General features: G+C 38.8%; 2 protein-coding genes and 1 non-coding gene across 8 annotated transcripts in view; 1 reads left to right on the top strand and 2 right to left on the bottom strand.

Annotated features, from left to right (window-relative positions):
• MCMDC2 (minichromosome maintenance domain containing 2) overlaps positions 1–3,198 on the top strand; it is a 40,895-nt gene extending 37,697 nt beyond the window's left edge. For all 6 annotated transcript variants that reach the window (XR_002810271.2, XR_011421561.1, XM_070222186.1 and 3 more), the window contains one exon: positions 758–3,198. Coding sequence is in view for 4 of the 6 variants with exons in the window: in XM_070222186.1 (XP_070078287.1) it covers positions 758–924 (167 nt within the window). In the remaining 2 variants the exon portion in view is untranslated. The remainder of the gene's footprint in view (positions 1–757) is intronic.
• On the bottom strand, positions 3,090–27,376 carry LOC102147707 (uncharacterized). The gene is made up of 5 exons (XM_070222697.1): positions 27,302–27,376; positions 5,952–6,461; positions 3,756–3,872; positions 3,379–3,492; positions 3,090–3,250 (listed from the first exon to the last, which is right to left on the bottom strand). Exons 1-3 carry the CDS (start codon positions 27,374–27,376, stop codon positions 3,855–3,857), a joined length of 603 nt encoding a protein of 200 aa, XP_070078798.1. The 3' UTR covers positions 3,090–3,250; positions 3,379–3,492; positions 3,756–3,854.
• Positions 3,568–3,652, bottom strand: LOC111775119 (small nucleolar RNA SNORD87). The gene has a single exon (XR_002810619.1). It is a non-coding gene; the product is annotated as a small nucleolar RNA SNORD87 (small nucleolar RNA).

The raw sequence follows: 27,376 nt of genomic DNA, 5'->3' as shown, positions 1-27,376 counted from the left end.
TGTTGCCTGTGCCTTTGGTACTATATTCTAGAAATTGCCAAATCCAACATCACAAAGCATTTCCCGAATGTTTTTCACTAAGGGTTTTATAGTTTTAGTTCTTACGTTTAGGTCTTTGATCCACTGAATTCGGTTTTGTATACAATGTAAGGGACCAACTTCATTCTTTTGCACGTAGGTATCATTTTCCTAGCACCATTTGTTGGAAAGATTGTCCTTTCCCCATTGAATCTTGGCACCCTTGTCAAAAATTATTGAACCACATATGCAAGGGGTTATTTCTGGGCTATTCTATTCCATTCCATAGGTTTATGTTTGTCTTTATGTTAATGGTTCTTAAATAACTGAGAATTGTACAATAATGTCTATCATCCACTTACCCTTTATAGAATAAAAGGATTAGTGTTTCCCTACCTTCCAATACCTTCTATCCCTACTTTTTCCACCTCCTCAAGTCACTATTCAGCTTCAAAACTGTAAGACTACTTCAATAAATAAATTTCTAGTTTCCAACCTTTAAAATTTGAACATCAACATGTTTCTTCCATTGGCCCTGGTACCTGTTTGTTTCATTTACTGAACCTATTTCCTGGGTCTCAAAAGAAAAAAGGTCAGATTTAAATAATTACTGAAATACTTTACTAAGTAGGTCAGAACTTAATTTTAAAACTTTCACTAGAATATTTTGAAATGTGATTTCTTATTTAGTATTTCAAGGAGTATGCCTCATTTACATTTTTTTCCTTTTTTCACTTAGGGGCCACTGTATTTTGTGTTGCTCCAAATGCAGTATTTCCATTTGAACTGTATAATGAAGAAAATTTAGAGCAAAGGGATATGTATCTGACTCAGTGCCAACAACAACTCCAACAGTTTATTGCCACTTATGGACCTGGGACTCCTGTTTTCGCTAGTGATGAATAGGCAATCTGAAGAAAATTTTTTTCTTCATTTCTACTTAAGCAGTGGAAAAAAATGTGAGTGATCCTGAAGTAATGCTTCAGGTAATACTGTGTGTAGGAGTACATTAGAATCCCATCTTGAAAAATATAGTATGATCTCTTCAAATTAATTACTAATGAAATAAACACTAATCCAAACCTCAAAGCCAAGAGCAGAAATTTAAAACTTAGAAGAATCCTACAAAAAAACTTCTGGTTAGCCAAGTATACCAGTGGTCAACAGATAAAAATATAAATGCTGCAAACCCAGCAATGAAAAACTGGTAACTGGTAACTTTTACATGGTTCCCTCCATTTGTCACAAGGTGGCAATAACACTTTAAATGAGAATATTTACCTACCAATTATTTTAAACCACTTTTTCTTGTGCTTGTGAACTTGACAAATTGATGAGTAAACAACAGCAATTTTTATAATCAGCAGCCTTGAATTTAAGACTTTTCATGCTTAACTAGATATTGACATAGCCATTATATGAATATATATCATTTTGGAAGCCCTAATTACGCAGTCAGGAAAAAGCTTTGGAATTTTCCATTTTCTATAAGCCAGGTTACACAGAAAAAAGTAATTTACATCAAATCAAGGAGCAATGATTGGCTCTTTAAACCTAACTGGTTACAAGATACCAAAAAAACAAGAAAACAATTTGCAAACCCAGTCTTCATTTTTGGAGCGAAGTATCTGTTCTGAAAAGGTAAGGATACCATGAGAAAATATACTTATCTTGTAAAATCCCCAAAATCCTTATTTTTATTTTTCAAAGCTTTAATGAAAGATAATTTTACTAAAAGGAAATGTCATCATAAAATTGCCACCTTATTAACCAAGACACTACCACAGTACCAGAAACTGATACTTCACACAGCTTCATGGACAGCTCACTCTCTATAGAACTTTTGACAAGTCATTCACTCAACAATATTTATTGAATATCCACTAGTGCCAGACTATAGCGTTAGCTTTCAGAAGGCAAAACTAGTTTTTAAAAACAAAATATTTACATATTACAATTCTGTAGTTAAGACTTTATTTTATGCCTTCTTATATATTATTTTTCTGGTTCTCTATGGGATGAAGGGAAAACATTTCTATTTTATAAAACTAGGATCCATAAAATGGCCTCCATTTTACAATTGTGAAGTGTTAAGGTTCTTTTGAAACAGGAGGACCAATATCAAACACTGCAGGGAAATGGTTTTCAAATGTTGCCTCTAATGGGAAGTGACTACAGAGATGTCACTGTACACATTTTATACTGTGGTTTAACATACTGAAATTAGAACCCTGATAAAAGCAAGGCCTCAACAGGGAAAAAGGAAGATTTAGCTAAGTCTTCTCTGAGGTAAGAATTCAGCTCAGTTTTAGAATTCTTATAAATTCTCCATTCCTGGACAGACTAGACTGTCCAGTCACCATCTTCCTTAATATAGCATGTTGTTATTATTTGTACTAGGATTAGGATTATTTGGTTCACAAAGGTGAAAGCAAATTAATAAAAATTTTAAATTTACAAAAAATCTGTAGGTCACAGGTGAAACCTTGACTTGTAAAGGGCAATTCATTAAGGAGTTTAGGAGTTTTTCAGGTCCAATAGCAGGTTCTAAAGGGGAAGTCCACATAGTGAATATGCAGTGATTAGGGCCTCTCCAGGAATCCGCTAAGGTAGGCAAGAAAGGGTATGAGAACTGGAGGTACTAGAAATTTCTCCCCAGCTGCCTGCCACCTCAGAGACTTATTGTCCACAAAAACCCTAGTTATTGTGAAGAACATACTACCCCTAAAGTATGTTAAAAAACAAGTCTGAGGGGCCGGCCCGGTGGCGCAGCGGTTAAGTTCGCACGTTCCGCTTCTTGGCGGCCCGGGGTTCGCTGGTTCGGATCCCGGGTGCGGACATGGCACTGCTTGGCAGCCATGCTGTGGTAGGCCTCCCACGTATAAACTAGAGGAAGACGGGCACGGATCTTAGCTCAGAGCCAGGCTTCCTCAGCAAAAAGAGGAGGACTGGCAGTAGTTAGCTGAGGGCTAATCTTCCTCCAAAAAAAACAAAACAAAACAAAACAAAAACAAAAACAAAAAAAAACAAGTCTGACTAGTGACTATGAGAATAGCTGTTTCAAGAGTTGATATGTTTTAAAGACTTTATTGCCCAGCAATCAAAAGTAGTCAAACATTTATTTTCCTATATAATTTACTGTGAGGTGATCAATGTTAAATAAAATACTAATTTTCATCATTTCATGTCGTCTTGACCAATTCTTCATTTTTTCCTTCCAAAATGTGGTAACCTCAGAAAAACAAAAAGAAACCAACAGTGAAAATCATTCCAGACTCAAACTCAAAGAAAATCATACCCTGACACACAAAGGCAACTTTAACAGGAAATGGCCCCAGCCCTTTGGAGTTTATCAGATACCTGTGAATTATAAGTAGATGTAGTTGCTTCATAAATCATAATTACTTGAGGCAATGAAGGAATTTTCAACAGCACAGCTAAGGACTTTGACATTCATCTGCAGCTACCTATAAACTGAAAAGAATATTTCACTCATTTTAATTAAAAAACCACATTATATTTGAGTAATTCACATAATCAATATAGATTACTGGCATCTCAGTCTTAAAATTATGTCTTCAAAGAAACCCTCAGCTGGGTAAACGGCAAAAAGTTAAGTCATCATTGTGCCAGTTATTAAACCTATCTATGTAAAAATGTATTAATTTTTGGTACTGCTTTTCAAGAATACCACAAATACATTTTAAAAAGCACACAATTTAATATTAACTTGGTACCTTATACATGTTGTTGTGCTCCTAGTGGTTTTTTCAAAGCCATCCTCTATCTCAAGTTTTTGGAAAACATTTATCATGACCTTCATTCATCTTCAAAATTCATAGGCTCTGGTGCACCTGGAAATTAAATATCCCACTGTGAATTCTCATTTGGACTCCCATCTGTTTGTTTGGCATCTTATATGAAAGAATGGTCCAATAAGATTTTTTTCCATTCTTATCAGGAACCATAAACATAACAACATTTGCAATCTTCCTGGCTCCCAAGGAACTTTTAAAACTACTAACATTGAGACTATATAGTGGAGTTAATTTTCTATCTGTTGTTTAACACATCTCTAATGGAACAAAAGAATGTAAATACTGCTTAATTCTACTTTTCTGGTAGTCAAAACTGGTAATCCCCCAATTTAAAATATCTATAAAGATTTGAGTATGTGTTAGTCCTTTTGATTGATTAGACCCTAATAATTCCATAAATGATCTTTCCAAGCTGGAAATGGATTCATTAGCACGGGCAGGAAAAATGGTGGATACATTTATGATGTTCTTTACTGTGGCAGTATTGATTTTAAGACATGATATGGTCCTAATGAGTACCCAGCCATTGCTTTTCTGTCTCAGAGCTTGACATGGATGAGGTATGAGCCAGGTTAAAGGTTAGATATATTTTTAAAAATGTGCAGACCTCCAACTAAAAGCATTACAACAGCAAATCTAACAGTTTTAGAGCCGAGATACATTATGTTGGCATCATTATTGGACACAGTCCTGTGGAATGACTGTCCCAAGCTGCCTGAAAGCACATTTAAGGACTGCAAAGGGCATGGCCAGGGGCACAGATCATGTCCTACAGCTCCCCAGGAGGGAAAGTCATTGAACTAGGCAGCTACTGAAAATGATTTATGAGGACACATCAAATGCTGGACCTTGCAAAACAATTTATCATTTTCAAGTCCTGAAATGCTGAAATATTTCACATAATCAATATTAGGAAGACAAAGTATTGGTTATGATTAATTCCAACTTGGGAAATTTCAGTTTAATATAAGATTCATGGGAACTACTGACAACTACATGCATAGTCCCATTAGTGTGAAGCCTAAAACAAGAAAAAGAATGTTTAGGGATAAATAATGTATAATAAAACTGCTATCTATCTCACCCACTTCAAAAAACCGAGAGACTGGACATACATTCCTAGGTCACGGGCACCTCAGGATGGAAGGCAGGGGAATGGGATAGGGAAACAACAGACGCTATGGTACTGAAATATTCCACTTCTTCAATGGACTGGTGGGCTCTCGTGTATTTAATATGCTTCAGGGCTTACCCGCATTATCAATATTTTTATCAAATATTTAATTTGTAAAACTTAAAAAATTCCAACACTTAGCAATGAAAATAGGATTCAAACCACTTAGGCCTCAAAAATAAGGATGACTGTAACACCAAACAAAACTAAGCCATCACATTTGCCCTGTTGACAGTTAACCGTGAAGATGCTTTAAATGAAGCAAGGTATTTCAAATTTGGGGAAGAAAGAAACCCCACATGACCATAGCAAGTCCCATCTATGAGGTCTTCATTTATAACTTGTTTTTGGAAAGGCAGCATGTTCTTCCAGTCTCCCAGCTGTTGACCAGTGTCTTCTGGGTTATGTCCAGAAATACACGTCCCTGTGTTAAACACAACCATCTAAGGAGAGCGGGCACTTGCGGCCTATTCTACACTGTGCACGTTGTTCTCCAACGCCAGTGGCACGTCTTTAGAGCATCTTTACAAAGAAGACCTAGAAACAAAGGCCGACAAATACCTCTCCCCTGTCGAGACCACAACTCAGTTAGTGGGTAAACTGTGCTGTTAACAATTTAAAAAGCCAATCACAAAGTACAGTTAAGTAAAGGCTGTCTTGATTCCTGAGAGAATCCCTTCCCCCATTATAAAATGCTCCGTAAGGACAAACGAGCGCCCGTGAAGGGAGGCCGGCACCGTCTGGGCCGCACGCAGAGCTTCACTGGGGATGCGGGCGGGGGCCGCGGCGAAGGCCCGGGCGGGGCGGGACGCACCGGGCGACCCTCCAGCCGCCGCGGAACCGAGTCACTCAAGGCCCTTAATTAGTTTCCGAGCCAACAACAGTCGAAATCGGCGTTTACTAAAGAGAAAGGCCAGCTAGGACTCGAGGCGGTTACTCACAAAACGCGACTGCGCAGGCAGCCAGGAGGAAAGCTCGCGGCCGCGTCCACTGGAGGCCGGGGAGGCTGCCTCCGGGGCCGACCTCGCGGGCAACGGACGGAGGCCGCCCGAACGGAGGCGCGGGGCCCAGAGGGCGGAGGGCCCCGAGGACCGAGGCGGGTTCCTGGCAGAAAGAGAGGAGGAACTAAGACCACGGGGACTCCCACCTGGACGAGCCTGGGAAGGGGCCGGCAGGCGCCGCCGCCCGGGCCGCATGGCCCAAGGAGCCTGAGAGGCCCGCCTCCGACGGCGGCCGCGGGGAAAAGAAAGCACGGCCCCGGCGGAGGCTCTTACGCGCCCCGCCCCTTCCGGGCCCTGGCCCCGCCCCGCCCGCCGGTCGCGCCGCGCGGTGGAGAGCCGGGTGGCTGGAGGGGGAGGCTTTGACTGTCGGTGTCTCCCCGGGAGTTTCGGTCTGGGGTGGCGCGGCACACCCCAAGTTTGTTTTGACGGGTTTTGGAACTTCCGTAGAGGCTTTCAAGGTTCATGAGGACCTCCCATAGAGCGATTTCATTGGGTCTGCAAGTGTTTAATCTACCCGCTTGTAGTGGATCCAAGCGAGCAGAAGATGCTCTAAAAAGAAAAGATCACCCGTTCCTAGTACGTTATATTTGGTCGTCTACTCCCTCACAGTTCAGTGCTTAAAAAGTCGTGGTACTGGACATCCCACTTTAGAGTAAGGGTATCTGGAGTCGACTCCTTCACACACACACAAGAACCAGTTACCAGAAAGAGAAGCTATTTCCTCTATAACAATAGCTACTGTTACTCTTTTTTAATTGATAATAATAATAAAAATAATTTATTGATGGTAATAATAATTATTGATAATAATAAACGGTAAAAAAATTCATAAAGCAGTCACCTGCTTGTTTATAAACATAAAATTTGCTTTTGATTTTCGTGTTTTGTGTTTTATTTTTCTTGTTTATCTCAGTCGTTATACTATCTTGAGTCTTGGCTGCAAAGCACCAGGCCCAGTGCTGGAGGAGACAGGTTGATGATCTTGTTGCCAGGAAGAATACACGTGAAAGCATACAATTAAACAACTGAATCAGTAAAAGACACGTCCTCTTTCCTTTAACAACTGGAACTCTAAGGAATTAATACAAAATCCAGTACGAAATGTATTTGCCTCAAAGAAACGCGGTATGAAAATCTAAACCTAGCAAAATGAATTGTGATCATATTCACTTTACCGAAGGATTCTTCTCTATATAAAATTTTTGTTGAATGCTTTACAGGGGTTTAAAATGGTTTGATTGGGGCCCCAAGTGGGCACTGTTTTTTCCGCCCAGTGGTGGCTTGGTCCTCAGCCTGTTGTCAAAGACTCCTGACTGAATATTGCTTCTACAACCTGGGCAACTGACTCCACCTACAACTGGGTGGGCAGGTGTGGGAGCCACCATTACTGAATGGTGTAGGGAGGGTGAGCTTGGATGCTGCACCCATCAAATTTAGGCAAGTTTTCAGTGCCCAGGGCCATATGAGAAGGAACTGGAGACCAGCATGGACACTTCTGCCACAATTCCCTACAAGATGGCTCCCCAACTGCTATATGTTTTCCTTTCCTCCTTCTGCGGGAGCTCTCATGGCATTCATTAGCCCCTGCTTCCAAGAGATACCTGACCTAGGAGGACAGAATATGGAAGGGGCCACTGCCTTAATGACTTAGTATGTTCTTTTTTCAGACCAGGTATAATTAAATTCCATGACTAAAATTTAGGTGTTCCTAAAACTCTGCAGCCACTCATTTTCAGATTATTAAGTCAGTTATTTTAATTGATGAATAATATCATTCATTAAATAAATATCTGTTTTCAACTGCAAGTAAGAAGATATGCAATTAAATGGCTTTTAAAAAATGAGTAGTGAGGGCCAGCCTGTGGCCAAGTGGTTAAGTTTGCGCACTCTGCTTCCGTGGCCTGGGGTTTCATCAGTTGGGATCCTGGACGCGGACATGGCACTGCTCATCAGGCCATGTTAAGGCGGCGTCCCACATGCCACAACTAGAAGCACTCACAACTAGAATATACAACTATGTACTGGGGGGCTTTGGGGAGAAGAAGGAGGAGGAGGAGGAGGAGAGAAGGAGGAGGAAAGAAGATTGGCAACAGATGTGCCAATCTTTAAAAAAAAAAATGAGTAGTGTATTATTCCACATTACAAGAAATCCAGAGGTAACTAGTTCTAGGGTTGGTTAATTCAGCAGCACAATATTGTTGGTTTGTGGCAAACTTGTCTGAGATTGATTTCCCCCTCATGGTTGCAAGAAGGCTCCCCAGCTGTAAACATCACATCTTCTTGTTACAACATCCAAAGGCAGGAAAGAGGGACATTTTTCCTCATGTGTTTCTTTTCTAATCTGGGTGGAAAATCTTTCCCAGAATGTCCTTCAGGTGCCATTGACCATTCCTAGATTGCAAGTCCAGGCATTATCAGCTGATAACGTGAGAAGCTGGGCTGTGGCAGAAAAGAAAGAGGAGAGGGGATGGCTGCTGGGTGGGCCATCAACAGTGCTTGCCGCAATGGGTAGTCTTAACTTTAAGGTTTGGGGGTATCACTGAATCTCACGAACTCTTTTCTAATTACTCTACGAGAGAGAACATTACAGGGGCGTGAAGGAGGATGTGGAAATTCTGAGAGTGAGAATGAGTACAGATTTTCACTTTAACTTCTTTAACTTCACTTTAACTTCTGCCTCAAAGATAACTTTTCTTTAACACAGCATTATTGATATACAAAGAATCTCACATATTTAAAGTGAAAAGTTTGGTAAGTTTTGACATGGGTATATGCCTGTGAAACATCACCACACTAAAGATAAAGAACATACTCATCACCCCCAAACATCTCCTCCTGCCCGTTTATAACTTCTCCTTCATGCCCCCTCCCAACCCCGCCTTGAAACCTCATCCCCACGCAACCACTGACTTGCTTTCTGTCACTGTAGACTAGTTTGCATTTTCTGTAATTTGTTTAAATGGAATTCATATAAGTCTGTACTCTTTTATACCTGGCTTCTTTCACTCAGCATAATTATTTTGAGATTCATCCGTGCTGTTGTGTATAACAACAGTTAATTCCTTTTTAGCACTGAGTAATACTCCCATACATGGATATCCCATAATTTGTTTATCCATTGACCCACGGATGAACGTTAGATTGTTTCCGGTGTTTGGCTGTTACAAATAAAGCTACTATGCACATTCATATATAAGTCTTTGTATGGACATGTGCTTTTATTTCTCTTGGTAAATAGCTAGGAGTGGAATGGCTGCATGGTATGATAGGTGTATGTGTAACCTTGTGAGAAACTCTTTTCGAAAGTGGTTATACCATTTTACATTCCCATGAGCCATGTTTGAGGCCTCCAACTGCTTCATGTTTCTGCCAACACGTGATGTGGTCAGTCTTTTTGTTTCACATTCAAATAGATGTGTAATGGTATTTCATTGTGCTTTTAGTTTGTATTTCCCTAAAGAATAATAAGCATATTTTTACATGATTGTTTGCTATCTGAATGTCTTCTTTGATGAAATGTCTATTCAAATCTTTTGCCCATTTTAAAAATTGAGTTGTTTGTCTTTTTATAATTGAGTTTCTAGGGTTCTTTATATATTTGGGATACAAGTTCTTTGTCAGATATGATTTGCAAATATTTTCTCCAAGTTTGTATCTTGTCTTTTCATTCCTTTAACGGTGTCATTCAAAGAGAAGTTCTCCATTTTGATGAAATCCAAATTATCAATTTTTTCTTATATGAAGTTTGCTTTTGCTCTTATATCTGAGGAACTTTACCTAATTCAAATTCTAGAAAATGCCTTTTTATTTTCTAACCATAGACCTACTCAATTATCCCTTAGGAGAATAAACACGCCCTTTTCGGGACCACAGATCACTCAACTAGGTTTATGACTATTTACTATTCACAATTCTCTTTGAATCCCACACCAGCTAGGTCTACGTGGATTATGTCATGAAATTTTCCCAAACCCAATAAGCCCCATCAACACTGAAAGAGTCATCCTGAACCAGATCCTCAGAAAACTCATAAATCTCCTGCCTTTGCCCTGCCCATCTGAGATGCTTTTAGCCTGCCAAGGCAGTGGTCTCTCTTACTCTCCAATAAGGGATAACCTCCCTCCTTTACAAGTTTTTGTGATAAATGATAAATTTGGCATTGCTTTACCAACAGTTATTTTGGTAGTCTTTTCAGAGAATCCGCAGTCAAAAAAAAAAAAGAAAGAAAGAAAGAAAGAAAGAAAAGGAAAGGAAAAAAAGAGGAGGGAGAGAGGCAGAAGGGAATAGATAAATGTCTCCAAAAGCACAGGTAGACAGATCAGAAGAGGAGACATCCACAGTGTGTTTGTGTGTGTTTTAAACAGCCTACATGTCCAGACACTGGTAAAATTAATTATAGTACATCCATACAATGGAATAGAAATCCTACTCTTGCCTGGGAAATTTATTTACTCCCTCTTTTAAACTACTTCAGCCTCTCTCTCTCCTCAAACTTCTTTCTTCTCCCCTTCACTCTTGCCTGATAACTTATTGTATTAGTCGGAGTCCCTGACGAGACAGAAACCACACAGTAATTTAAACAGGAAAAGTTTAATATAAAGAATTATTAACTATAACAACAGGTTACCTATTAAGAGAAAAAGAGAATTCTAAAGACTGTGGAAATAGCAGAAATAGGGAGCCCCCCCCGTCTCTAAGCTGAGGCAGAACCTAACAGAAACAGATTTGGTAGAGGTCACTCCAGACCTTGTGGCTCACTGAATGGCAGAGAAGTTCACTGAGATGCCCGATTGGCAGAACTTGCTGGGAAGCCACCCTTGGAGTTGCTAGGGGAAACTACCCACAGGGAGGTGCTACGTGCTGCTGGCCACAGTTCACTGCAGGAACCTGTTAAGAGGAGCAAACAAGAACCAGGAAGAGAAGCTCCTTCTTCCTGGAGTCTCCCTTCAGCAGCCTCTACTGACAAGCCTTAACACTGTGCCCTTGGCAAAGGAGAAATGTTTACGTGGTCCAGCTCCATTATAGCAGAGCAGGTCAAGAGGAGTAAATCTGGAGATGAAAGACAGTACAGTGGTAGCTGGCACATTCTGTCCTCTCACTCCATTGAGAAAATAGCAGCCATCAGATGGGCACTCACCATCAAGTCCGCACCCCTCTGGGCCCACTTCCTCCTTCTGCCCTCCTGTTGCTGGCCGAAGTATCCCTCCTCCTATCAAAGGTGCTTGGTCCTGACCCTTCTCTCCTTCTCAGAGACTAGCTCCTGCAGGTTTCCCCTCTTCTGCCTCATCAATCTCTCCCTTACCACTGGACCATTCCAGCAGCATACAAACATGTTCTAGTTTCTCTATACAGTTTATTTATTCATTTTTGGCTGTCCAGTATCCATTCCCACTTCTTTTGATAAAAACATATATTGACATTGCTTGAATTTACATGTCCACCCCAAATCTCACCTCCGAAGTCAAGATTCATGGATTTTCTGACCACCATTTCCAATGCTGAGGGTGGAGGCAGGTAATGAACGTATCTCTGACTTTTAACCTTTCATTCTCGTCTTCTCTCTTTCTCTTTTTCTATTGAAGCCTTTATATTTCTTCTTCCTCTCTAATGGAAACTTCCATTAAGTCATCTCTTGAGATTCCTCTTCCTATGCAAAACTTAATTTTTACTCCTTTAAGCTTTGCTTTATTAGTAATGGGTTTTTGGAATTTAGAATTCCCCTTTCCCTTACAAGTCTATCACCTTCAAAGAGACTTAAGAAAGTCAATGTAGAAACTCAGGGGTGCCTGATAACCTTGATTAATACTGTCAATAACTTCTCATTATACTTAAAAAATATCCACTTGCATATAAGTCAATTGATTTTTGACAGGGGTGCCAAGACCATACAATGGGGAAAGGACAATCTTTTCAACAAATGGTGCTGGGAAAACTGGATATCTACATGCAAAAGAATGAAGTTGGTCCCTGACTTGATACTATATACAAAAATTAACTCAAAATAGATCAAAGACCTAAACTTAAGAGCTAAAACTCTAAAACTCTTAGAAGAAAACACAGGATAATATCCTCATCACATTGGATTTGGCAATGATTTCTTGGATATGACACCAAAAGCACGGGCAACAAAAGAGAAAATAGATAAATTGGATTTCATCAAAATTAAAAATGTTTGTGCATAAAAAGACGCTATCAAGAGAGTAAAAAGATAATCCACAGAATGGAAAAAAATATTTGCAAAGCATATATCTGATAAGAGATTACTATCTAGAATATACGAAGAACTCCTACTACTCAACAATGAAAAAAACCAAACAATCCAGTTCAAAAATGGACAAAGGACATGAATAGACATTTCTCCAAAGAAGATATACGAATGGCCAATAAGCACATGAAAAAGATGCTCAATATAACTAGCCACTAGTGAAATGTAAATCAAAACTGCAAAGAGATACCACTTCATATCCATTAGGATGGCTATTGTCAAAAATACCCCAACAAAATAACAAGTGTCGGCAGAGATATGGAGACTGTTGCACATTGCTGATGAGAATGTAAAATGGTGCAGCTACTGTGGAAAATAGTATGGCGGTTCCTCAAAAAATTAAACATAGAATTACCCTATGATCCAGCAATTCCACTTCAGGATATACACCTAAAAGAATTGAAAGCAGAGATTCAAACAGATACTTATATGCCAATGTTCATAGCAGCATTGTTTGTGAAAGTTGAAAGGTAGAAACGACCGAAATGTCCTTCAATTGATGAATGGATAAACAAAATGTGCTTTATACATACAATGGAATATTATTCAGCTTTAAAAAGGAAGTAAGTTCTGATATATGCTACAATGTGATGAATATTGAGGACCTTATGCTACGTGAAATAAGCCAAACAAAAAAGGATATTATATATTATATATAAATAAATTATATATATTATATAAATATGTTTATATTTTATTATATATATTATATAAATATGTATATATTATATATAATATAATGACATAAATATTTAATTTTATATAAAAATATACATATTTAATATATATTATTTAAATAATAAATATAAATAATAATTATAAATAGAAATATAATATAAATATTATAATAAAATATTTAATATATATTATATTTCTATATAATAGAAATATAAAATATAAATAATTATAAATATCAATAAATAATATTAATAAATATATAAATGTGTAAATATATAAATATATAAATATATAAACAAATATATAAATATATAAACATATATATTATATAAATATAATGTAATTATATAAATAATATAAATTATATATAATATACAACATATAATATATATTATATATAAATTATTAAAAATTATATAAATATATAAATATAAATATATAAATTTATTTGTATATAAATATACAAATAAATAAAGGATAAAATATTATATGATTCCACTTTTATGAGGTATTTAGAACAGGCCAATTTGTGGAGGTACAAAGTAGAAGAGTGGTTACCAAGGGCTGGGGTGAAGAATGGATGGGGGGTTATTGTTTAATAGGTACAGAGTTTCTGTTTGGGATGATAAAAAAGCTCTGGAAATGGATAGTGGTGATGGTTTGTGAATGGATTGTGAATGTACTTAACGCCACTGAATCATACACTTAAAAGTGGTTACAATAGTAATTTTTACGTTGTGTATTTTACCACAATAAAAATAAAATAAAAGATATTCTTAAAAGAGGAAAAAGAGGGGGCTGTCCCCGTGGCTGAGTGGTTAAGTTCGCGCACTCTGCTGTAGGCGGCCCAGTGTTTCGTTGGTTCGAATCCTGGGTGCGGACATGGCACTGCTCATCAAACCACGCTGAGGCAGTGTCCCACATGCCACAACTAGAGGCCTCACAACAAAGAATATACAACTATGTACCGGGGGGCTTTGGGGAGAAAAGGAAAAAAATAAAATCTTTAAAAAAAAAAAAAAAGAGGAAAAAGAGGGGCCGGGCCCTTGGCCAAGGGGTTGAGTTCTCACATTCTGCTTTGGCGGCCTGGGTTCACTGGTTTGGATCCTGGGCACTGACCTACATGCCACTCATCAAGCCATGCTGTGGTGGCATCCCACAAAGAAGAAGTAGAACGACTTACAACTAGGATGTACAACTACGCAGTGGGGCTTTGGGGAGGGGGAAAAAAAAAGAGAGAAAAAAGAGGGGGCTGGTCTGGTTGCGTAATGGTTAGATCCGCATACTCTGCTTCAGTGGCCTGGAGTTCGCAGGTTCAGATCCTGGGCACAGACCTGCACACCACTCATCAAATCATGCTGTGATGGTGTCCCACATACAACATGGAGGAAGATGGGCACAGATGTTAGCTCAGCTACAATCTTCCTCAAGCAAAAAGAGGAAGATTGGCAACAAATGTTAGCTCAGGGCCAATCTTCCTCACAAAAAAAAGAGAAAAAATATCCACACCTTCACCTGGCCTACCTCATCTCTTGCTTCCCCCTCTCTTACTACACACCAGTCAACTTGGCTTCCTCTTAGTTTTAGAACATGCCAAACAATTTTCACATCTCAAGGCCTTTGCTCTTGCCTGGAATTCTCTTGACCTAGATTTTTTTTTTTTTTAAAGATTTTGTTTGTCCCTTTTCTCCCCAAAGCCCCCCGGCACATAGCTGTGCACTTTCAGCTGTAGGTCCCTCCAGCTGTGGCATGTGGGATGCTGCCACAGCATGGCCTGACGAGTGGTCCCATGTCCTCGCCCAGGATTCGAACTGGCGAAACCCTGGGCCGCCGAAGCAGAGCACCCAAACCCAACCACTTGGCCACGGGGCCGGACCCATTGACCCAGATTTTTGAATGGCTGACTTTTTCCTTTCTTTGATCTCAGCTTCTATGTCAATTTCTCATTAAGGCGACACTTGCCCCACCTGTCTAAAGTGGGCCCACTATAAAAACGTCTCCCTTCTGGTCTCCTTCATAACCTGTAATTAAATTGTTTGTTAGTTTGTTTTTAACTTATATATGCTTGCTGCTCTCACTGGAATATACATTCTGTGAGAGGAAAGACCTTTTCTGTTTTGTCCGCCTTTTTATTCCTAACACCTAATACAGTCTTTAGCACTTAATAAATATCTGTTGAATGAATAAAATGAATCATTGATCTGTATGTGCTGATTTGGAAAATTTTTCAAGATATCAAATTTTAAAAGTCAGGTGCAGAAGGTACTTAGTAAAATCTCATTTTTGGTTCAATAAAAAGAACACGCACGTCTGTGATTGTGGGTAGAATATTTTTGAAAGGTTACAAAAGAAACTGTTTACAATGCATGCCTCTAGGGAGAGAAACTTGGAGTTTGTGGGGAAAGTGATTTATTTTTATCATGTACTGTTCTCTACTGTTTGGATTTTTATTATGTGTATGCAATTTTATAATTAGATTACATTTTAAAAAATTATTAAAGTAGTACATTTTCTCTTCTGACTGCAAAAACAGACCATTCCTAAGATTTGCCCCTTCAGCCCACCACTCTCATTTACCCCTGACTGGCAGTATGACAAGTGTTTGGTATTTTCCAGCAATGAGCGCATCCCTGGGGGTTGCTGGTCTTAAGTTGTTGAACTGAGTCAACACTCACCATTGCAAATACAACTAAAACAACTTCAAGGGAAAAGTTTCATGGTTTAACTCTTATATAGCAGTTTATCAAAAGTAATCTTTTAAAAAAAAGCTATTCTTTGATAATATAACTAGGATTATCTTAGAAAGTTTACATTTTGTAGCTAGACATATGTGTAGATTCAGGGCATATAGGATATTATTTTCTTTCTTTCTTTCTTTCTTTTTTTTTTGTGAAGAAGATTGGCCCTGAGCTAACATTTGTTGCCAATCTTCCTCTTTTTTTTTTTTTTTTTTGCCTTAGGATGATTGTTGCTGAGCTAACACCTGTACAATCTTCCCTTATTTTATGTGGGATGCCACCACAGCATGGCTCAACAAGTGGTGCTAGGTCTGTGCCCGGGATCTGAATCTGTGAACCCCAGGCCACTGGACTGGAGTGTGTAAACTTAACCACTACACCACCGGGCCAGCCCCAGGATATTATTTTCTTATAAGCTGTCAGAATCTATAGTCTGCACTGACACATGTAAATCTCATTAGTAAATTAATACATTTGACCTTCAGTCCTTTTTCATATTAGTGAGTGATTTTGAGAACTTCCTAGTTTCCCTAGACGTTTGCAGAGAAAATGAGGCTGGACCTAGAAGGAAGTTGGCTATAATAACCACATGCCTGTGCTTTCTCGTGCTCAATAGTAAGTGTGTTAAAATAGAGTTAATGTAAGAGAAATGTAAATGACCTTAGTCAGAAATGCATGACTTTTATGTATAAGATCCTTTTACCTCAGCAAGATTATTTTTAAACATAATATTGACATTAAGATAATCATAGCATTTATACACCTCGTCAAGGTTAAAGTTCCAAATCTGTGAAAAATACATTAAATTGTCAGAAAATAGAGCACTGATCTGAATGAAAGTTGATTCTTAAACACTTGAAGTACGTGAACTTTACTGAGATAATTTTGGTGAAAATTACCTAAATTACTTATGATTTCTGCCCGGATCTAAAATAATGAGTGGCTTTAATTGTCAACATGAGATGCTAGGGTTTTCCTTTTCTGTTTAAAAATTTAACCTTTTTGTTAAGAGTAAGCCTTGAAAACAACCACTTAAATCCTATGACAAGTTCTGAATGTAGTGGAATGTTACTAACATTATTTGAGCTGACCAATGGGACTGAGGGGAAGTCGGCTAAGGGACTTCAGGGACAGTTTTCTTCTTTGATGAAAAGACACATATAGGAAGAACTAGCTCTTCTTCCCCTGCTATTATCATCTGTGAAAGAATTTCTGGCATTGCTGCATCCCTCTTGTTAAATGAAGGGAGCTTGGTAAAGATGGCAAAGTGGAAAGAAGGGACCAGCGATTTACAGACATCAAATAGTCACCAAAGTCACCAGCCAGGGAGCCACTCCAGCATAGGATTCTTGTTACGTGAAATAATACACTTTTCTCACTGTTTAAAAAAATTATTTAAGAATGACTACATAGGGAGTTGAGAATGTGGGAGTAACTGAAAAAATCAAACTAAGGTTAAATTACGATGTTATTTGTACCTCAGTGATGATCTAATACAAATCATGTCCTGAAATTAACATCCCATTAAGCTTAAACAGTGTAGATTCTGAGTGTTTCTTCTACAACGCCTTCTTGGACATATGCATGAGAATTTCTCTCTCTGTCTAGTGGTGTTTTGGTAAACAAGATCTAAAAAGAAAACCCCAAACCCTGATTTGTAGCATATGCAGATTTCCACGATGTAAATATTTCCATCATGGCTGATTTCAAGCTACTGTTTAACAACTGGCTCACCAGATACCTGAATACTTGAATAGTTAAGTTGGCTCTCACAGCACACCATTGTCCCTAGAAGTTGAATTGCTAGGTTGAAGGATTGAAGGATAAATGCATCTTCCTACTTAATATAGTCAAATTGCTTTCCAAGTGGTTGTACTACACCCTTGTCAAAACTTGCTCTTTTCAGAATTTAAACATTTTTGTCAATCTGATAAATATGAAATGGTATTTATTGTTATTTTAATTTGCATTTGCCATGACATTGAAAAGATAACTTTACATATGTTTTATTTTTCCCTTAAAACTCTTTTTTCATGGGCTGGCCCTGTGGCTTAGTGGTTAAGTTCAGTGCACTCCACTTTGGCAGCCCAGGTTTGGTTCCTGGGCTCGGACCTACACCACTCATTGGCCACCATGCTGTGGTGGCGACCCACATACAAGATAGAAGAAGATTGGCACAGATGTTAGGGATAATCTTCCTCAGCAAAAAAAAATTTGGTATACTTTTAATCATTTAGGTTTTCTCTTCTGTAAATCATAGGCTTCACAGCTTTTGCCCAATTTTTTATTGGATTATTTGTAATTCTTAAAATTGATTTATAGGATTTCTTTATATATTCTGGATACTAATCTTTTGTCAATTAACAGTTAGATGTATTGCAAATAACTTTTTCCAGTCTGTTTTATTTTTGAATTTTATTTACAGTGTTTTACGTTGTTTGGAAGTCTACACTCTACTGTGCTTTCCAACAGCTCCCCAACACCCAACACTGCATTTCTATGAAACATTTCTGGCTACTCTTAAATCCAAATCCTTTAATGTGTCTTTCAAGGTCCTCTTTGATTTGAAAATTAGGAATACTATAGTACTTATTCCCAGGATTTTTGTGAGCATTAAATGAAATAATATACGTGATATATTCACCACCCTCTCGCCTTCTCCACAGGCTTTCATTCAAAGCAGCATGTTTTTCTCACTTGCTTTTCCCTATGCCTAGAGTGTTCTTGTCCCTCTTTGCCTTCTCAGGAAAGCCTTCCTTGATATCTTAAGACTGTGCGTATCTATGGCAGACACGCTTGTTGCTGTCTGGTAGCCACCCCCAGCCTTCTTCCCTGATAACGGAACCTGATTTTGTTTGTGTTATGTGCCTAGTTCTAGAGCTGAGCCAGTTATTTCAATCTGTTTTCCTGCTTTCTCTGCCTCCTGCGGTGGATCCTGGGGACTAGCTCACTCAATAATTATTCCAGCCTCCTTTTATCTGCATTTCTGTACTTTAGAGAATGAAAAGCTAAGTATTATATATTCCAAAAGTCTCTTGCAGCTAGGATTCTGGATGTGAATTAGGTCCTGCCAATAAAAACCTGAATTCTAAATTGAGTTATGTCGGGAGAAAAGCAGGCCACAAGGCATCCATTTTGCTGACGTGCGCAGCAAAGGCAGCATGCTTCGGGAGGCTGCCATTGTGGGGGCAGCTTCCCATTTGGCAGGCAGAGTTCAGATCATGGCAGAAGTTCCAGCTGCCTTGGAATGCCTTGGTCATTCCAGCCCAGTTCCATGGAATGACCGGAAATTGTTCCTATAAATCCAGCCCAAGTCTGTTTCATCCCAAGGATTCTGCAAGTCACTAATACCCTATAATAGGCCCCTTTCTTTTTAAGCTAACTAGAGTGAATACCCCAACCAAGTCAAGACCGATATACCCTCCTTACACCTCGGAGTGACCTTGTGACCCGCTTCTGGCCAATGAGAAATAAGTAGAGGACTTGTACCCCGATAACTTTAAGAAGCCATCTTAGCAGTCCTGGACTGCCTGCTTGTAGATTTCTTTTACATGAGAGGAAAAAAGTCGTAATTTATTTAAGCCACTATGGTTAGGTCTTTCTTATTAGTGGCTGAATGCAATTCCTAACTGATATAGAAAGCAATGAACAATGCATGTCATAGTATTAAAAAAAAAAATTTCTGGATCAACTGATGATTGGTGGATATAGCCACCGAGGCATGAAATAGCATGTGTGTGTGTGTCTGTGTTTACAACAACTTAAAGCGTAAAATAGGAAGTGGCAGAGAATAAGGGGGGTGATATAGGTTGGGGTTAAGGGGTTGGACATCCTCCCAGATGATGGGGAACCATTGAAGGGATTTGAGAAAGCGTGTTACATCCTCAGGTTTGCGTTTTTGATAGGGTACTTCGGTGCACCCGTTCTCAAGGCAGGGAAAACTGTTAAATCTGCAAATTGTGAGGCGAAAGATGATGAAGAGCTATAGTAATTATTCTTACATACATTTGTGAAAGTAAGTAAATCTTTAGGGGAATTCTTTAACCTGGAATTGCTAAGTCAGAGTGTGTACACTGAAAATATTTAGGGATACTGCCAAACTGTATTTAAAAGAGTTTATACTCCAACAGTGCGACAGTCCTCATTTCCTCACTCTCACCAAAAATGGATATTTTAGATTTGGATCATCCCTTTTTTTTTTCACGTTCCTCTATTTAGTATTATCTGGGAGAGGGGAAAAAAAAGGCAGGAGGATAAAAATTACAGAGATTCAGCTTCATCAAAAACGTACATGCTCAAGCATTATGGGCCTGGTTAAAACAAGTTAATTCCAACATGCCAGAAAAATTAGTCACCATCACTTACCCTCTGAGTCCAACTAACCATTCCCCCATCCTAGTTGTGTTGACATATAGTTGACATATAATGTTGTATAAGTTTGAAGTGTACAACATGATTTGATACCTGTCTATATTGTGAAATGATTACCACAATAATTTTAGTTAACATCCATCACCTCACATAGTTACAAATTTTTTTTTTGTGATGAGAACTTTTAAGATCTACTCTCTTAGAAACTTTCAAATATACGATATAGTATAGTATCGTTAACTATAATCACTATGTTGTATTATATCTTATACCTGGATAGTTTGTATCATTCTGATAAGTGAAACACGTTATTTCATTGCTTTTTAATTTATATTTCTTCACCATGAGTGAGTTTGTGTATCTTTTCATAAAGATATTGGCTGTTTGATTTCTTTCTATGAACTGCTTATTCATACCATTTGTGGAATTTTCTGAGTTGCTGGCCTTTTTCTTTTTAAATTCTGAGAGCTAATTTTATATAAAGGAAATTGGTACTGTGATTATTATATGTGTTGTGACTTTTTTCCTTAGTATCCTCTTTTTGTCTTTTCACCTTATGTTTTTTTCTTTTATGAATTTATTTTTATATAGTCAAAATTACCTAGCTTTTCCTTTATGGCTTCTTGTGTCGTGATTCCCTTTGTCATCTCTAACTGCTCATCTAATAGAGCTAACCAGCCAGAAGACACACCTGACCCACACTGAGCTTTCTCACTTTCTCAGCTATTATTTCACGCCAACTATGTGAGCTGAGGAGAAAGGGAGGAAAAGCAAGGGAAATGTATTGAGGGCAGACACTGAGCCAAGTGCTTATCACAGTGAGAGAGCTGTGGCAAAGAAGGATGTCTTCCAAGTGGACTGGGGGTAGCAAACTGGAGTGCCTGAAACACCCAGGCAGCTACCAGGGCAGGCAGCCTAGCAGAGAGGATGAGAACCAGATTCTCAGAGCCTGCGCGAGTCTGCATCCTTGCTCTGCCACTGACTAGCTGGGCAATTATGGGCAAGCTTCTCATATTTTGTGAATTTCCCTAATCCATCTGCAAAGGTCCATAAATGTCCTCAGTATCATCATTCAATCATTTAGGTGTGTTCTAAACTATAAGGTCAAACAAAATGGAATACTGCACAATTAAGATGCAAACTGTCAATACAGATAGTCAATCTCAATGGTGTAATTGGGTTAAAATGTCCACACCATGACTCAAGTGTGAGAGAAATAATGTAGCTTTCTTTACATATTGTATGCATCCTCATCTTGTTCAGGGATCCCCACCCCTGAAGAGGAAGAACATCTGCCAAGTAGGCAGACAGTTAAATACAGGCACACTTCGTTTTATTGCACTTTGCTTTATCGTGCTTCACAGACGTTGTGTTTTTTACAAATTGAAGGTTTGTGACAACCTTGCATCAAGCAAGTCTGTTGGCGTCATTTTTCTAACAACAGTTACTCATTTCATGTCTTTGTGCCACATTTTGGTAATTCTCGCAATATTTCAAACTTTTTCATTATTGATATATTTGTCATGGTGATCTGTGATCAGTGATCGTTGATGTTACTTTTGTAATTGTTTTGGGGCACCGTGAACCGTGCCCATATAACATAGCAAGCTTAATCAATAAATGTTGTGCATGTTCTGACGGCTCCACAGACCAGCTGTTCCCCCATCTCTCTCCCTCTCCTCGGGCCTCCTTATTCCCTGAGACACGACAATATTGAAATTAGGCTAATTAATAACCCTGCAATGGCCTCTAAGTGTTCAAGTGAAAGGAACAGTCACACATCTCTCACCTTAAATCAAAAGCTAGACATGATTAAGCTTAGTGAGAAAGGCATGTCGAAAGCTGAGACAGGCCAAAAGCTAGGCCTCTTGCGTCAAACAATTAGCCAAGTTGTGAATGCAAAGGAGAAGTTCTTGAAGGAAATTGAAAGTGCTACTCCAGTGAACACACAAATGATAAGAAAGCAAAACAACTTTATTGCTGATATGGAGAAGTTTCAGTGGTCTAGATAGAGGATCAGATCAGCTACAACATTCCTACAAGCCAAAGCCTAATCCAGAGCAAGGCCCTAACTCTCTTCAATTCTGTGAAGGCTGAGAAAGGTGAGGAAGCTGCAGAAGAAAAGTTTGAAGTAAGCAGAGGTTGGTTCATGAAGTTTAAGGAAAGAAGCCGTCTCCACAACATAGAAGTGCAAGGGGAAGTAGGTGCTGGTGTAGAAGCTGCAGCTGGTTAGCCAGAAGATCTAGCTGAGATCGTTAATGAAGGTGCTACACTAAACAAGAGATTTTCAATGTAGATGAAACTGCTTTCTATTGGAAGAAGATGCCACCTAGGACTTTCATAGCTAGAGAGGAGAGGTAAATGCCTGGCTTCAAAGCTTGAAAGGACAGGCTGACTCTCCTGTTAGGAGCTAATGCAGCTGGTGAGGTTAAGTTGAAGCCAATGCTCACTTACCATTCTGAAAATTCTAGGGCCCTTAATAGTGATGCTAAATGTACTCTGCCTGTGCTGTATAAATGGAACAACAAAGCCTAGGTGACAGCACATCTGTTTACAACATGGTTTACTGAATATTTTAAGCCTACTGTTGAGACCTACTGCTCAGAAGAAAAAGATTCCTTTCAAAATATTACTGCTCACTGACAATGCACCTGGTTACCCAAAAGCTCTGATGGAGATGCACAATGAATTAACGTTTCCATGCCTCCTAACACAGCATCCATTCTGCAGCCCACGGATCAAAGAGTAATTTCAGCTTTCAAGTCTTATTATTTAGGAAATATTAAATGCCATAGATTCCTCCAATGGATCTGGGCAAATTAAATTGAAAACCTTCTGGAAAAGACTCACCCTTCTAGATGCCATTAAGAACAATCATGATGGGAAGAGGTCAAAATATCAACATTAACAGGAGTTTGGAAGAAGTTGATTCCAACCGTCATGATGACTTTGAAGGGTTCAAGATTTCAGCGGAGGAAATAAGGGTAGATGTGATAGAGATAGCAAGAGAACTAGAATTAGAAGTGGAACCTGAGGATGTGGCTGAATTGCTGAAATCTCATGATAAAAGTAATACATGAGGAGTTGCTTCTTATGGGTGAGCAAAGAAAGCGGTTTCTTGAGATGGAATCTATTCCTGGTGAAGATGCTGTGAAGATTGTGGAAAAGACAACAAAGGACTCAGAATATTACATAAACTTAGTTAATAAAGCAGTGGCAAGATTTGAGAGGATTGACTTCATTTCTGAAAGAAGTTGTACTGTGGATAAAATGCTATCAAACAGCATCACATGCTACAGAGAAATTGTTTGTGAAAGGAATAGTCAATGATGCGGCAAACTTCATTGTCATCTCACTTTAAGATATTGCTGCAGCCACTCCAACCTTCAGCAACCACCAACCTGATCAGTCCGCAGCAGTCAACATCGAGGCAAGACCCTCCACCAGCAAAAAGATTACAACTTGCTGAAGACTCAGATGATAGTTAGCCTGTGTTAGCAATAAAGTATTTTCTCTTTGTTTGTTTAAAAATCTTTTTTTGTGACATTCTTTCAACTCATCCTGCAAAAGATTTGGATTTAGTTTCATACTTTTCTTACTGTGTATGTGTGTTTTTTAATTGAGGTCATGATAGTTTACAACATTGTGAAATTTCAGTTGTAAGTTATTATTTGTCAGTCACCATGTAAGTGCACCCTTTCACCCCTTGTGCCCACTCCTCAACCTCCTTCTCCTTGGTAACCACTAAACAGTTCTCTTTGTCCACGTGTTTGTTTATCGTCCACATATGAGTGAAATCATACGGTGTTCGCCTTTCTCTGTCTGGCTTATTTTGCTTAACATAATACCCTCAAGGTCCATCTGTGTTGTTGTGAATGGGGCAATTTGTTTTTTTTTTATGGCTGAGTAGTATTCCATTGTATCTATAGTACCACATCTTCTTTATCCATTCATCAGTCGATGGACACTTGGGTTGTTTCCATGTCCTGGCTATTGTGAATAATGCTGCAGTGAACATAGGAGTGCCTAAGTCTCTTTGAATTGTTGATTTCAAGATCTTTGGATAAATACCCAGTAGTGGGATAGCTGGGTCATATGGTATTTCTATTTTTAATTTTTTGAGAAATCTCCATACTGTTTTCTATAGTGGCTGCATCAGTTTGCATTCCCACCAGCAGTGGATGAAGGTCCCCTTTTCTCCACAACCTCTCCAACATTTGTTATTTTTTGTCTTAGTGGTTATAGCCATTTTAACAGTAAGGTGATATCCCATTGTAGTTTTAATTTGCATTTCCCTGATGATTAGTGATGTTGAACATTTTTTTCATGCGCCTATTAGCCATCAGTATGTCTTCTTTGGAAAAATGTCTGTTCATATCCTCTGCCCATTTTTTGATCAGGTTGTTTGATTTTTTGTTGTTGAGTTGTATGAGTTCTTTATATATTAGGGAGATTAACCCCTTGTCAGATAGATGATTTGCAAACGTTTTCTCGCAGTTGGTGGGTTGTCTTTTTGTTTTGATCCTGGTTTCCCTTGCATTGCAGAAGTCCCATTTGTTTATTTTTTATTTTGTTTTCCTTCTTTGAGTAGACATGGTATTTGAAAAAATTGTTTTAAGACCAATGTCAAAGAGTGTAATGACTATATTTTCTTCTAGAAGTTTTATGGTTTCAGGTCTTACCTTCAAGTCTTTGATCCATTTTGAGTTTATTTTTGTGTATGACAAAAGATAACGGTCTACTTTCATTCTTTTGCATGTGGCTGTCCAGTTTTCCCAACACCATTTATTGAAGAGACTTTCCTTTCTCCACTGTATGTTCTTAGCACCTTTGTCGAAGATTAGCTGTCCACAGATGTATGGTTTTATTTCTGGGCTTTCAATTCTGTTCCACTGATCTATGTGCCTGTTTTTGTACCAGTACCATGCTGTTTTGGTTACTATAGCTTTGTACTACATTTTGAAGTCAGGGATCGTGATGCTTCCAGCTTTGTTCTTTTTTCTCAGGATTGCTTTAGCTGTTTGGGGTCTTTTGTTGCCCCATATGAATTTTAGGATTCTTTGTTCTATTTCCATGAAGAATGTCATTGGGATTCTGATTGGGATTGCATTGAATCTGTAGATTGCTTTAGGTAATAGGGACATTTTAACTGTATTTATTCTTCCAATTCATGTGCCTGGAACATCTTTCCATTTCTTTATATCATCATTGATTTCTTTCAGAAAAGTCTTATAGGGTTTTCATTGTATAAGTCTTTCACCTCCTTGGTTGAATTTATCCCTAGATATTTTATTCTTTTTGTTACAATTGTAAATGGGATTGTGTTCTTAAGTTCTCTTTCTGTTATTTCCTTATTAGAGTATAGAAATGCAACTGATTTTTGTAAGTTGATTTTGTCCCCTGCAACTTTGCTGTAATTGTTGATTATTTCTAATAGTTTTCTGATGGATTCTTTAGGGTTTTCTAGATATAAAATCATGTCATCTGCAAACTGTGAGAGTTTCAATTCTTCATTGCTTATTTGGATTCCCTTTATTTCTTTTTATTCCCTAATTGCTCTGGCCAAAAATTCCAGTACTATGTTGAATAAGAGTGGTGAGAGTGGGCACCCTTGTCTTGTTCCTGTTCTTGGAGGGATGGCTTTCAGTTCTCCCCCATTGAGTATGATGTTGGCTGTGGGTTTGTCATTTATGGCCTTTATTATGCTGAGGTACTTTCCTTCTATATTGATTTTATTGAGAGTTTTTATCATAAATGGATGTCAGATCTTGTCAAATGCTTTCTCAGAGTCTTCTGAGATGATCATGTGGTTTTCATTCCTTATTTTGTTAATGTGGTGTATCGCACTGATTGATTTGTGGATGTTGAACTATCCCTGTGTCCCTGGTATAAATCCCACTTGATCATGGTGTATGATCTTTTTAATGCATTGCTGTATTTGGTTTGCCAATATTTTGTTGAGTATTTTTGCATCTATGTTCATCCATGATATTGGCCTGTACTTTCCTTCTTTGTGTTGTCCTTCTCTGGCTTTGGTAGCAATAAAGCATTTTTAAATTAAAGTATGTACATTGTTTTTTAAGACACAATGCTATTGAACTCTTAACAGACTACAGTATAGTGTAAACATAACTTTTATATTCACTGGGAAACCAAAAAATTCATGTGACTGACTTTATTGCAATATTCACTTTATTGCAGTGGTCTGGAACTGAACCCCCACTATCTCTGAGGTATGCCTGTATTCAGTCAGGTAAAAGTTGTAACTCTATCAGGGCTATTTCCCCCTCTCAATGAGCTTCCTACCTGCCCTTTCCCCTTGATCCTTGGGTAGCTGCAGGGAGAAGTTATGTATCGTAAGGTAGAAGGTGGGACCGCGGGCTCCCATGCTGTCCTCTGGGTCTAGACTTGACTTTGAAATAATGTGTTTGTTACCTTGGTGTCGTGCTGGTGTCACTGCTGAGGCCCTTTGTCCTAATTACAATCTCCTGTTTTGAGGGCCCTGTGTTCTGCCATTTCCCTGGCATCTTGGCCTGGGTACCCTCAGCAGCTTCTGCACCCAGTGGCAGCTTGTGGGCTGCCACCTGTCTCCTCCCTCAGCCATTGCCTCTCACTACCCAATATGTGGGTGTCTCCCTGGCCCCCCACTTTGGCATGGCTCTGGGCAGAATCCAACTCTTCTGAGTGTTTGCAGCCTCCCAGGCTCTGCCTAGTGAAGCGTGGCAAGGCCAGCCCTTGTCTCCAATTCCTCCCTGCCCCACTCTTCCCCACTGTACCCAAGGCAGATGCCAGCAGAGACTTTCCCCGTCTGCCCCTCACCCTGACCCTACCTTCCCTCTCTCTGTTACCACTTAGAGTAAAACTCTATACACCTCCAATCTGGCTCCTAAACATAGAGGGTAAATTTGGGATTTAGAATTTGATTTCTTCTCTTAATAAAGTTTGAATTTTAGGTCCATTATCTTGCTAGAGATTCTGAAGGTCAGTTTTGTGACTTCAAAGGTACACAATGATTTCATTCTAAGAGCAATGTGCCCTTAACCAGAGGCCCTTAATTCAGTGACTAGGCCACTGAATCAGTTTAATAATTAAAAATAGATGATCCCCTCCTCTCCTTAGTAAATTATTGCATCCCCTAACAAAATTCACTCACATAAGTGATCCCAAACTCATCCCCTACTAGGAAGTGGGATCTAGGTCTCTTTCCACAATTTCTCTCTTACTTCACCCCTTCTTACCTCTCCATTTTCCCCCTCCTCAAGTTTGACTAAACATGGATCTCGAGTAACAAGCTCTTTCCTCTCACCATTCAT

The sequence above is a fragment of the Equus caballus genome, chromosome 9 (assembly GCF_041296265.1).
Source record: "Equus caballus isolate H_3958 breed thoroughbred chromosome 9, TB-T2T, whole genome shotgun sequence".
NCBI lineage: Eukaryota > Metazoa > Chordata > Mammalia > Perissodactyla > Equidae > Equus > Equus caballus.
Note: the sequence above shows the minus strand (reverse complement) of the source record. Positions and strands in the feature narration are given on the sequence as shown.